Source organism: Panthera uncia, chromosome A2 (assembly GCF_023721935.1).
Source record: "Panthera uncia isolate 11264 chromosome A2, Puncia_PCG_1.0, whole genome shotgun sequence".
NCBI lineage: Eukaryota > Metazoa > Chordata > Mammalia > Carnivora > Felidae > Panthera > Panthera uncia.
Window position 1 is genome coordinate 1,230,092 of NC_064816.1, and position 12,472 is coordinate 1,242,563.

General features: G+C 66.9%; 1 protein-coding gene across 3 annotated transcripts in view; it reads left to right on the forward strand.

Annotated features, from left to right (window-relative positions):
• Positions 1-12,134, forward strand: part of DOT1L (DOT1 like histone lysine methyltransferase) — a 61,038-nt gene extending 48,904 nt beyond the window's left edge. Inside the window, exons 20-29 of one of the 3 annotated variants that reach the window (XM_049639557.1) lie at positions 867-1,351; positions 1,543-1,678; positions 2,052-2,198; positions 3,310-3,424; positions 4,373-4,935; positions 5,113-5,315; positions 7,646-7,710; positions 8,196-9,119; positions 9,891-10,443; positions 11,920-12,134. In XM_049639557.1, the coding sequence (XP_049495514.1) occupies positions 867-1,351; positions 1,543-1,678; positions 2,052-2,198; positions 3,310-3,424; positions 4,373-4,935; positions 5,113-5,315; positions 7,646-7,710; positions 8,196-9,119; positions 9,891-10,408 (3,156 nt within the window). In that variant the 3' untranslated portion in view covers positions 10,409-10,443; positions 11,920-12,134. The remainder of the gene's footprint in view (positions 1-866; positions 1,352-1,542; positions 1,679-2,051; positions 2,199-3,309; positions 3,425-4,372; positions 4,936-5,112; positions 5,316-7,645; positions 7,711-8,195; positions 9,120-9,890; positions 10,444-11,919) is intronic. The other 2 variants (XM_049639558.1, XM_049639559.1) reach the window with 2 other exon arrangements.
• Positions 12,135-12,472: the final 338 nt, after the last annotated feature.

Consider the following 12,472-nt stretch of genomic DNA (forward strand, 5'->3'; position numbering starts at 1 on the left):
CCCCATCTTGGCCCCCGGGGAGGGGGGGGGGGGGGGGGCGCCGGGCTTGGCGTCCGAGGGGCCCCACTTGCTCCCGGGGCGGCTCGGGTTCCATTAGAAACCTGGGATTCCCTCGGCGCCCCTACCCACCTGGGGGTGGGTGCCGCAGCGGCCCCCGGGGAGGGCAGTGCTCGCGCACCCCGCCACAGAGCTTGCACTGCTCGCTGAGGACGGTGACGTGTGAGTCCAGGTCAGCGGGGACACAGGGCAAGAAGGAAGGGGGAGCAGGGGGGCCCTCGTGCCCTCACGTTCCTCGGCTGCTGGCTGACCGGGTGACCCCACGACCAGTTGTGCTCTCTGAAGGGTTGTGGCCCAGGCGTCCCCTCCTGCTGAGCCAGCAGCACGTGGCACAGGGAATAGGCCTGCCGACCCTGTCGGCCGGGCCGGGTCCTGTTTCCACAGACACACCAGCAGGAGGAGCTGCTGGGCCCTGACCCTTCCGCATAGTAAAGAGCGAGGTGCTTTCGTTACGGGAAGAGAACAAAACAGAGAGGCCTCAGAGGGGGCGTCTCGTGTCCCCAGTGACCGAGAGGGAGCGCGGCAGGAGGGCTCCTCGCGGACGGAGCGCCCGTAGCCTCCTTCACAGCCGGGGCCGCCCCGTCCCGTCCCCTTTCCCACGAGTGCGCGTCGGCAGAGCTGCTCTGGACGCCCCGGAGCCTCTCGACCCGTGCGGGGTGCCCGGCGGCGCTGGCTTCTCCGTCACCCACAAAGCCGGCCCGCGTCCTTCCCGCCTTCCCGGGCCTGTCCCTCGGGTGCCTTGCTGGGCGCGGCCCGGCCGGCCGGTCCCCAGGCCGGCGGCGGCGGGCCTGACCCCCCTCCTCTTGCAGATCAGCATCGTGGAGCTGGAGAAGAGCCAGCGGCAGCAAGAGCTTCTGCAGCTCAAGTCCTGCGTGCCGCCCGACGACGCCCTGCCGGCGCACCTGCGCGGGAAAGGCGCCCTGGGCCGGGAGCCGGAGGCGGACCCCGGCCGGCTGCACCTCGACCTGGACTGCTCTAGGTTCTCCCTGCCGCACTTCAGCAGCGCCAGCCCGGAACTCTCCATGAACGGCCACGCGGCCAGCTACGAGCTCTGCGGTGCGCTGAGCCGGCCCCCGTCCAAGCAGAACACCCCCCAGTACCTGGCCTCCCCGCTGGACCAGGAGGTCGTGCCCTGCACCCCCAGCCACGGCAGCCGGCCGAGGCTCGAGAAGGTGTCCGGCCTGGCCTTGCCGGACTACACCAGGCTGTCCCCGGCCAAGCTGGTGCTGAGGCGGCACCTCAGCCAGGACCACGCGGCCGGCGGCAAGACGGCGGCCGGGGAGCTGCACCCGCGGTGAGTCTGCGTGTGGCACGCCGCCAGCCCTGTTCTGGTGCCCTGGGGCCACCTTGGGGTTCTTAGGGCGAGACCCCAGCGGTTCAGAAGAGATTCGGGGCGTTTGCTGGGCCCGGGATGCCAGCTCTGGGTGCAACACCCCGGCTCTGGCGGCTCCCCGGAGAACGAGCCAGAGATGCGTCTTCTTCCAGAGCCGAGCACGCCAAGGAGAACGGCCTTCCGTACCAGAGCCCGGGCATCGCCAACGGCATCAAGCTGAGCCCTCAGGACCCCCGGCCCTCGTCCCCCGTGGCCTTACAGATGACAGGGGAGAGGGGCGGCGAGAAGGTGAGGGCGGGGCGCTCGGCAGGCATCCTGAGCCAGGTGAGGGCCACGCCAGGCTTCGGGGGGGCCGGGGGTGAGCCTGGAAACGGTGCTGAGCCCCTGTGGGAGGCTGTTGCCCGCAGGCTGGAGGAGGAGGGCGGTGGTTTCGTTCGTGAGCGGAAGGCGGCAGGTGTGAGGGGCAGCGTGTGGGTCACGGCGTGGGGACCTGAGGTTGGGGGGAGGCGGGACCCCGAATTTCGGGAGGAGCCGTGGGGGGGTTTTACTGGGACAAGGGGCCTTCTCCTGTGGCGGGAGGTCCCCGTGTCCTTCGGGTGGTGCTCGTGGCCCGGCGTTAGCGGTCAGCGGGAGCAAGGAGGGTGTGGCCGTGTGTCTGCAGGGTTTGAAGGAGCGTGCCTATGCCAGCAGCGGGGAGGCCATCACCAGCCTGCCTGTCAGCATCCCGCTCAGCACCGTGCAGCCCAGCAAGCTGCCCGTCAGCATCCCTCTGGCCAGCGTGGTGCTGCCCAGCCGTGCCGAGAAAGTGGTGAGTGGACGCCGGGCGGGGAAGGTGCCGGCGACCTGCTCTCGCAGGCCCGGGCCCTCGGGCTGCAGGGCTGTGGTGTGTAGGCAGAAGGGGGGGTCTCGTTTCATTTTTTCCCACAAGGCCTGGTAGTTCCCTTTTGTGAGCTTGTGCGCTGGTACGTTCGGAGCGGACCGCCCTGCTCCGGGACGTTGGAACGCCCAGATTCCGGGGCTCCTCACGGCGACGTTTTCCCGTGTTTGTTTCAGGTCTGTTTTTGTAAAAGGGGGCGCGCGCGGGTGGAGAGGGACTAAAAGTCTGGATTCGGTACAGGCGTGCAGCCCGTCTCCCCTCCTGGTGGCTCACTTTTGGCCGTCCCGCCTCACGTGTGTGCCCCCGCGAATGGCAGAAACGGCAGTGTCTCGTGTGATGCGGGCCTTTCTTTGTGTTTATTGAGATACGAGTCACGGACGGCCCACCCGCGTAGAGCGTACTTTAGTGGTTTTAATACGTTTGGTTATGCAGCCATACCCGTTCACAGGTTCATTCACACAGGTGGACTCCCACCCCGTGTGGCCTCTCGTGTCGGGTTCCCTCCCTGAGCGTCGCGTGTTCGGGGTCCGTCCGCGGGGTGGCGGGGGCGGGCGCCTCGCTCCTGCTGGCGGCCGAGGGACGTGTGCGTGTGTGGAGGGCCACGCTGCGCTTCTCTGTTTGTCCGAGGGTGGACGTTTGTTTCCACCTTTGGCCATTGTGGATCACGCTGCCGTGAACGTGCACGCACAGGTTTGGTGTGGGTGGCGTCTTCGCCCCGTTCCATACGGGAGTGGAATCACTGGTTGCGTCATAGCTGCAGCCCGTCCCGTCTCTCCTTGATCCCTCCGTCCCTAGCCTGACGTTGGCCGTTAGCCACAGCTATCCTTTCAAACCCAAGTCGCCTTGTCAGAACCTTCTGGTGACTGCCCACGGTGCTCAGACCCAAGCAGGTCCCTTTCCTCCTATGTGCCGGCTCTCACCTACCTGCCGTTCTCCCTGCCTCCGGCCCTTTGCACCTCCCGTGGCTTACATCTGGGACGCTCTTCTTGACCTTCACCTGCCAGCCCAGGCTCAGCTGACAGTGCATCCTTTTTCTCCACAGAGAAGCACCCCCAGCCCCGTGCCGCAGACCCGAGAGTCCTTGTCCACACTTGAAAAGCAGATGGGCACTAATGCACACAGCGCCGGAAGCAAAAGTCTTGCCCCAGCCCCTGCAGGTCGGTGGGCTCCTCCTGCTCCTGGGTCCCTGCCCCTGGCCCTTCCCCCGTGGCCCAGCTGGCCCACCTCCTCCCGGCCGCGGGGTCTGAGGTGTTGCATCGGGGCTGTCGTCACGCAACACGACCAGCTCTGGGCGGTTGGGGGCTTCTCGTGTGGGCTTCGGCAGGGCTCGCGACCCTCGGGCCTCGGCATCCCGACGTGAACGTGCTCACTCTGGCTGTCTTTCAGCCCGGGAGGTGGGCCTCAGCCGGTAGGCGATGTCCTCATCAAGCTGCTGTGGGCGTTTCTAGCCCGGTGCCGGTTCTCCTTCAGGGAGCGCCAGTGGTTGAGGCCGCACGCGCCGGCAGAGGCCCCACGGACTTTCTGTAGCAGCCAGGTGGCACTCCGCGGTCCGTTGGGTCTCTGCCCCCCTGTGCGGCTCTGTGGCTGGAGAGCGCGTGGCCCGGGATGTGTGTGCAGGACGATAGTGTTTACGCAGCAGGCGCCCGGACCGCTGGACCCACGGGCTGGTCTTGAGTTAGCCGGCCCCCGTGCCGACACGCGGCCTGTAGGAGGGGAGGCCCTGCCTCCAGTCCCCGGCACAGCAGCCCCCCTGGCGCCGGGGCCGGGCCTCGGTCTGCACAAAAGACGTTCACGTGCTCGGGGCTTCCCCCACGCTTGGTGAGGCTCCTGGGGCGGGCCGCGAAAGGGCTCCCTGGGGGTGCCCAGCACGCATCCGGAGCTGCGGGCCCCCAGTCCAGAAGTGCCGGGAGCCCGGGGGCGCCCGGGGCTGGGCGGGCATCTCTCGCACCGCCGAGCTTGGTTCGCGGGCGCCTGTGTCCGGGTGCTCGAAGGAACCACGTGTAGGGCAGGTTCGTGGGTGCTGAGCTCCCTCACCAGCTGCACCCACGCGGGTCCCCTTGGCCACTCTGCGCTGGGCTCCCCTGAGAAACTGTCTTTTCCGGCAGGCTTCTACGCGGGCTCGGTGGCCGTCAGCCCAGCCCCCCTTGCTTCCGGAGCGGATCCCGGCACCTCTGACGAGGTCCCCAGCGCGGGCGGTCTGTTTGCCAGCGTGGGGTCCTGTGGCTCCACCCCGCAGCACCCGCCCCTGCTGCCGCAGCCCCGCAGCTCTGGCGCAGCCTCGCCCGCCCACCCGCTCTGTGCCAGCCCCCGCCTGGGTGGCGCCGCCCAGGGCCCGCTCCCTGACGCCAACAAAGGGGACCTTCCTCCCGAGGCCGGCTTCTCGGACCCCGAGGGCGAAGCCAAGCGGAGGATCGTCTTCACCGTCTCGGCCGGCGGGGGCAGCACCAAGCAGTCGCCTCCCAGCAAGCCCAGCCCTCTGCCCACGGGCGGCCGTGGGGACGGCAGCCAGGGCCACGGGCAGGACAGCCGCAAGCGGGGCAGAAGGAAGCGGGCGGCGGCAGGGACCCCCGGCCTGAGCTCAGGCGTGTCGCCCAAGCGCCGGGCCCTGCCGTCCGTGGCCGGCCTCTTCACGCAGTCTTCAGGGTCCCCCCTGAACCTGAACTCCATGGTAAGGCTGGGAACGGGCGGGGGCGGGAGGGCGTGTTCTGTGCCCAGCCCGGCCGGGGCGGCAGGGCCCCCGGAGCACAGCCAGGCCTCGGCCCCCTCGCCCCGGCACTGCCCCGGAGCGTCCGGTGCTCTGGGAGCCTGTTGACGGGGTCGTGCTGTGTCTGTGCCGGTCCCTCAGGTTAGCAACATTAACCAGCCTTTGGAAATCACGGCCATTTCGTCCCCCGAGAGCCTGAAGAGCTCCCCTGTCCCCTACCAGGACAGCGACCAGCCGCCCGTCCTCAAGAAGGAGAAGCCCCTGAGCCAGACCAACGGGGCCCACTACTCCCCACTGACCTCGGACGAGGAGCAGGGCTCCGAGGACGAGCCGGGCAGCACCAGGTGAGGGGGGCCAGGCAGGGCAGCTTTCGCGGGAGGAGAGGCCCTTGTGATCCGGCAGGGCCCCTCCCAGGGCAGGGCCCGGGTGAAGGACAGGCGGCGTCCGGCTGTCATTAGTTGGGGGGCACGGGGGGCACGACCCGTCGGCTGCTGTCCGCGGTCCCCCAGAGCGGCCGTCCTCGGGCGGACAGTGTCTCTGGGGTGTTGGCCTCCGCTCGGTGACTTGTTGTCTGTGAAGGGCCCGGGCCGCCTTCCCACCCGAGATTCAAGGTCCAGGGCAGGGCCGGCCACCCGGGTTTGGAGGCCCTGGCGTGGGGGCCGCTGTGTTGTTTCTCGTCCGGGGCGCAGGCCGCCACGGCAGGAAAGCGCTCGAGGAGGCTCGAGGAGCTCTGTGCTGCTGGTGAACGCTTCACCCGCGGCGTGATGGGTCGCGAAGGGCTTCTCTTCTGTGGTGCGTGGCGTTCTTACTGGTGCGGATTCCCGCAGCACGTCTCTGTCTGGAGCGCGATCTGGGGGTCGGGGGCGTGTTCAGAGGGGTGCAAACGTCGCTAGTGTCAATTGTGGGAGGTTGTTGTCACCCCGAAAAGAAGCCCCCTCATCTGTCACTCCCCGCCCCTGCCCCAGCCCTGGCTCCCACCGTCTACTCTCTGTCTCTGTGGACGGGACTCCTCCGGGGACCCCCTGTGATGGGGTCACGCGGGACGTGTCCTTCTGTGTCCGGCTCCTGTCACCGCGCACAGTGGCCTCCGGGTCCCTCCACGTGGCGGCAGGCGGCGGGACGTCCTTCCTCCCTGGGGCCGGGTCACATTCCGGCGTGTGGGTGGACCACATCGTGGTCATCCTTCATCTGCTAAGGGACCCTGGGGTGGGTGTTGCCGCTCTTCAGTTAATGAGGATTGTGCTGCTGTGAAGTTTCACACGCGTGTTTTTGTTTGAAAACGTTTATCCAAAAAAAATAGCGTTTCCCGTTTACCCAGAAGTAGAATTGCTGGGTCACACGGTGACTCTGTTTAGCTTTTTGCGGAACCTCCAGACTATTTTCCGCAGTGGCTGCCTCGTCCCCCGGCCGCGGGTGAGGGTGCCAGTTTCTCCGCGTCACTTGTTAGTTTCTGGTTTTGTCATTTACCTACCTATTTACGATTTTTTTAATATTTATCTTGAGAGGGAGAGAGAGGGAGAGAGAGGGCGAGCGCAAGTGGGCGGAGGGGAAGAGAGAGGGGGACACAGAACCCGAAGCAGGCTCCAGGCTCCGAGCTGTCGGCACAGAGCCCGACGCGGGGCTCGAACCCACGGACCTCGAGATCGTGATTAAGCGGAAGGTCGGATGCTTAACCAGCTGAGCCACCCAGGTGCCCCAACGGTTTTTTTTTTTCAACGTAGCAGCCATTCTTACGGGCACAGCGTTTCGTCGTTGTGGGTTCCTTCTCTTTCAATCACCAGTGACGGTGAGCATCGTCTCGTGCGCCGCTTGGCCATTTGTGCGTCTTTGGAGAAACGTGCGTCCAGGTGCTCCTTGTGTGTGGCGTCGTTGGGTGGGTTTTTGTTCGACTGTCAGACTTCTTCACGTGTTCTAGACACCATCCTTTACCAGGGGTCTGATCCTTGAACGTTTTCTTCCTTTCTCTGGGTTTTCTTTTCAGTTTCTTGCTGATGTCCTTCGAAGGGCAGAGTTAGATTTTGGTCCAGTCCCATTCCTCTTTGCCTGCTTTTCCTGCCTGTGCTTTCGGTGTCTTGTCTAGGGTGATTCATTCTGTTCCTCTTCCGCGTACCTAAGTTATGTTTCTAGGAATTTTGCACTCGAGTGCTTTTGTTTTGTGTTGGGAATGTCCAACCTCGTAGTTTCCAAATCCTTTTGGAACTTTTCCTGTGTTTCTGGAGGTCATAGCATTCTTGGCACGTGCTCTGGAGATACTGACACGTAGAACATACGGATTTGGTGCCCCTGTGAGCACGTGCTACCGGCCACAGGGGACACGCCGTAGATGAGGCAGCGCCTGTAGCCACAGCCGGCCCCGAGATTTGACAAAGCTTGGGAGGCAAGTTAACACCCAGGTGGCCCCAGCAGGGACTTGTGGGTGTCTCTCTGTGTCGGGAGATGGCGCCCCTGTGCCTGAGCCTCGGCCCTATCGCCTGCCACTGGCGGCGTCCTGCACGGCACACGAGAGGCCTGGGAGCCACAGTTGCCTGTAAAGGGGTCTGAGGGCAGGCGGGCTGCGTGCCGCCTGCCTCCCCGCCTCCCCGCCTCCCCGCCTCCCCAGGCAGCAGCGTGCGCACACAGCCCTCTGCCGTGTAAATGGATTTCAAACATCTGCCGCCTCTGTTTTTCTCGATAGAATTGAGAGAAAAATTGCGACAATCTCCTTAGAAAGCAGATCTCCTCCGAAAACCTTGGAAAACGGTGAGTGACTTTCCTCCCCGTCCTGTCCTGTATCTCCCCCGGGCTGAAGGTGGCTCAGCCCCAGGCGTGGCCTGGACGCTCGGCTTCTAGAATGGTCTCTGGGCAATGTTGAGTGCCACCTGCGTGGACAGCGGGACCTGGAAAGCCGTCCCCACGGCTGTTGGTTCCGGTGCTGCCGGGCGGCAGTCCCGTCCCCTCCTGTTTGGCCCAGGCCGGAGTCTGACTCTCTCTGCTTACACGCCTGCCTCGTCCCCTCTCGCACAGGCTCTGGTGCCCGGCTCCCCTCCCCCCCCACCCCCGGCCCGCGCCGCCCCCCCCCGCCCCCCCCCCCCCCAACAGGCCTAGTTATGGACCACAGCACGCTTCCCTTGGGTGGGAGGGGTGTCTCTGAGCCCCCGGCCCCTCAGAGGCCCAGCACCTCGTCTCCTGCCCCGCTCGGCCCTCGGAGGTGCCTGCGCCTCACGGGCTGCACGTCTCCTCGGCAGGTGGTGGCCTGGCCGGGAGGAAGCCGCCCCCTGCCGGCGAGCCCGCCAACAGCAGCAAGTGGAAGTCTACCTTTTCGCCCATCTCCGACCTCGGCCTGGCCAAGTGCGCCGACAGCCCGCTGCAGGCCGGCTCTGCCCTGAGCCACAACTCCCTGTTTGCTTTCCGGCCGCCCCTGGAGGAGCCCGGCTCGGCCGACGCCAAGCTGGCCGCCCACCCCAGGAAAAGCTTCCCTGGTGCCCTGTCGGGGGCAGGCGGGCTGAGCCCAAGCAGCAACCCTCCCAACGGCTTCGCCTTCAGCGGGGGCCTGGCCGCCGACCTCAGTTTACACAGCTTCAGTGATGGTGCTTCTCTCTCCCACAAGGTCCCCGAGGCGGCAGGCCTGGGCGCCCCCCTGAGCTTTCCCGCCCCCCGGGGCAAGGACAGCGCTGCAGAGCCTGGGCCCTTTGTGAACAAGAGGCAGCTGGACGGCGCGGGCGGCCCCAAGGGCAGGGAGGCAGGCGAGCCGGGCCCCCCGGCGTGCGGGCCCCCGGACAAGGCCTCGCTGGCGCACGGCAAGCCGGGCAAGGGCCGGGACCGTGAGCCCGACCTGAAGAACGGCCACAACCTCTTCATTGCGGCCGCCAACGTGCCCCCCGGCGGCCTCCTCAGTGGCCCGGGCCTCGCCACGGCAGCGTCCTCGGTGGTCAGCGCGGCCCCCTCTGCCCAGGCGCACCGCCCCTTCCTGGGCACATTTGCCCCCGGCCCGCAGTTCGCCCTGGGCCCCATGTCGCTGCAGGCCAACCTGGGCTCGTCTGTGCTGCAGTCCCTGTTTGGCTCCGTGCCGGCCGCCGGCCTGGTGCACGTCTCGTCCGCCGCAACCAGACTGACCAACTCGCACGCCATGGGCAGCTTTCCCTCCGGGGTGGCAGGCGGCGCAGTTGGAGGTAGGCGGACGCGCGTCTCTCTCGTGTGACTCTCGGGTCCTGTGGGCCGCACGCCGTCGCCGACGCCCTCCTGGACCGCCGGGTTAATGACAACTGCTTTCCAGGTTCCCTTGCAGGGCCCCCTAAGGGGCGAGAGGCTGTGCCCGTGTGTCCCCTCGGGTCCACTTTGCACCCGTCACCTCGTTCCTTTTCGTGAGCTGCAGACGCGCCTGTGGCGTGGGCAGAGCGCCCACGCGTGAGTCGGCCTGTGTCAGGTCCTCGGGCCATGATGGCGTCCCTTGTACCTTCGGGAGAGCTGGCGCCACGACTAGGGCTTTGTCTCATCCCCGTGGAGGCCACCTGTCGAACCTGACACGGCCCATGGGTCCGGGCGGCCGCGGGGGGCCGGCGCTGGGCGAGAGCCGGCGGCCGCGGCGCCTGCCGCGTGGTGGCACCGTGTAGGGGTGGAGAGGAGCCGCGTGGCTGGGCTGGGCCGGGCCCACCGCGGGGTCCCAGCCAGCTCTGTGGTGGGCGCAGGCGGGCAGGACCCCGTCCTGCGGCTGGGAGCCCCGGGCAGGTGCGCCCGCAGGTGAGTCACACCGGCCGCCCGCGCCCCCCCCTCCCCCCCCCCCCCCCCCACTGCTTGCTGCTTTGCCCCCCCCCCCCCCCCCTCCCCCCCCCCCGCGTCGCACGCAGAGCTGCGGCCGCTGTCTGCTTCCCGATGTCTCGCTCTCTTCGCCCGACTGGAGAGTGCCCCCCTGTTGAAGCTGAGTTTTTCTCTCCTGTTTGCAGGTGTCTTTAACCACGCGGTGCCTTCCGCCTCCGCTCATCCGTTTGGAGCCAGTTTCGGCAGCGGGGCTGCGTGTCGCAGCGCCACGCTGAGCTTAACCCCGCTGCAGGCGGTGGCCGGCGCCCCGCCCCCGCCCCCACCGGGGCAGCCTGCCCTCCCCGCGCCCCCTCCCCCTAACGCCGCCTTGCCTCCCGCCCCCGCACTGCTCCCTGCTAACTCTGAGCCCGCGCTTCTGCAGAACCTCGCGTCCCTCCCGGCTAACCAGGCTTTCTTACCCGCCTCCTCTGCCGCCTCTCTGCAGCCTGCTAACGCCTCTCTGTCCATCAAGCTCGCCTCCCTCCCGCACAAGGCCCCCCGCCCCTCCTTCACGGTGCACCACCAGCCCCTGCCCGGGCTGGCCCTGGCCCAGGCCGCGCCCGTGATCCCACAGGCCAGCTCCACGGGGCCGTCCGCCGTGTGGGTTTCCCTTGGCATGCCGCCTCCGTATGCCGCGCGCCTTGCGGGGGTTAAGCCAAGATAAAGACCTTGCTTAGCTAGCGGTTCGTATTCTGTAAGGTAAGGCTAGAGCCCAACCAGGGGGCCCGTATGAGACCCTGAACTGTCTGTCCTTCCTTCCACAGAGAGTGGACGGGCCCGCAGGGCTCCGAGGAGGGGCCCAGGGGACCCAGGCTGTTCTGCCTCGGGTGGAGACGGTCGGTTCTGAGAGGTGCAAGGGAAAGCCAGGGAAACCGGGGCTGGCCGTGTGTACCAGCCTCCAGGACGGCTGAGCAGCCGCCACGGAGCTCGAGGGAGTGGCCGGCTCTCGCTGCCCGGCCCAGACCTTTAGGGCAAGCCCCACGGGCCCCCGGCCACAGGGGCAGCTCGGAGCTCAGCCTCGCCGTCTGTCTGCTCTTGGGCCTCCCGCAGCCTGTCTCCCCGGCGCGCTTTGTAGGTCTTAAGGAAAAGGCAGTGTGTAGACGGCCATCCAAACTTGGCGTTCGAGCCTCGGGCTCCTGAGCTGGAGCCCCCTGTCTGCAGGCCCTGGGAGCCAGTGGGTATGGGGCTGCGTGGCACCGGCCACAGAGGAAGGGGCTGCCTAGGTCGTGGGCAGCGCTTTGTGCTGGCGGCTGCAGCACACAGCCCCTCCTGCTCGGAGGAACGCGGCCCCTGCCTTGGGGCGGTCAGTGGAGGTTCAGCGGAGGGCAGTGTAGGAAGGGCCCGTGCTTGGAAACGGGTGAGGAAGGTCTCCGTGAGGCCTGTTCGGGGAGGGTTTGCGTCCGCCTCCTCTGCCGGCTGTGTGCCCGCGTTAGGAAGCCAGGCCCTGGTGCAGCTGGCGTGGCCACTTCTGGTGCTGCTTGGCGTCCCTGGGGGTGAGGGGCCTTCCAGGCGAGGACTTGAGAAAAGGAAGCCGGGCACTGACAGGGTGCTGGGGCCGGGCCGTCCTCAACCGTCTGCCGCGTGTTTAAGTGGAAACAGACAGGGGCGGGGGCCGCTGGAGTCTGATGCCCTCCCAGTCAGAGTGCAGGTCGGTAGACAGCCCGGCCTGAGGTTGTGCCTCAGTCCTGTTGGAAAAGTCCAGAAGGTAGAGCAGCTTTCGCGTGTGGTGGCCTCACGCTGTCAGAGCAGGCGTTTTGTGCGGCCGAGACTGGCTTCGAAGAGGTCAGAGGTGTACGCGTGGAAGCGTCTGGGCAGCAGGCTCCGGTCCCTGGCCCACAGTGGACCACTGCTGCTGTCGCACGCGGTCCCCCCGCCCACCCCCCCGGGGCGGGACTGTGAGCAGTGCCGGGCAGGTGGCGGTCCGGCCTGGAGGGCCTCGGCTCCAAGGCTCCTGGGGAGGAGGGCCAGGGGGTGTGGACCGGGGGGCGGGGCTGGGGAGGGGGCGGTCCCTGCCAGCAGAGGTGGGGCCTGCAGCGACCACAGCCTGTCTGTCTGACCGTGCGCCGCCATTTGTCTGTAGGAGGTGTGGCTCCCTGGCCTGGGGGAATGTGCGGGTCCCCCCCCCCCCCCAGCGGAACGCTAATGCTGCCTTTCCTCCCGCGCTGGTCTCCGCAGGTAACTAGGATTCTACCTCAACCGTGAGACCTATGCACGCACGGGCTGGGCCGGCGGTGCGGCAGCGGCCACGGGACGGCGGGACGGACCGAGGACAGGGGACGAGGCTCTACTGTGAATCAGCGCTGCGCACACCTGCGGGAGATGCTGGGGCCTGGCTCCAGCTCGTACTGTTGATAGTTTTAGATAAAGTATTTATCGTTTTTTAAAAAGTATAGACATTCTGACTTATTTTACTCCACCGGAGTCGTAAAGGCGACCTATTGAGAAATGTAAATACTATATATGAGAGGATCTATATAAAGACGTCCACCCGAAGGACTGGCCCGCCCGCGGACACGCTGACCGCCGGTCCCGGTGCTATCTCGACGCGGGCCTCGCTGCCGCCTCGTCCTCTTGGTGCTGACTGGAGGTTGACCAACGCCAAACCCAGGCCGTGAGGCGCCTGCCCTGGTTGTCCCCGCCGCTCTTCCTATACCAAAGGCACGGCTGTCTCCAGGCGGGGGGTGGCTCGCTCTGTTGTGACATTCCTCAGAAGAAGCCCCCTCCCCAT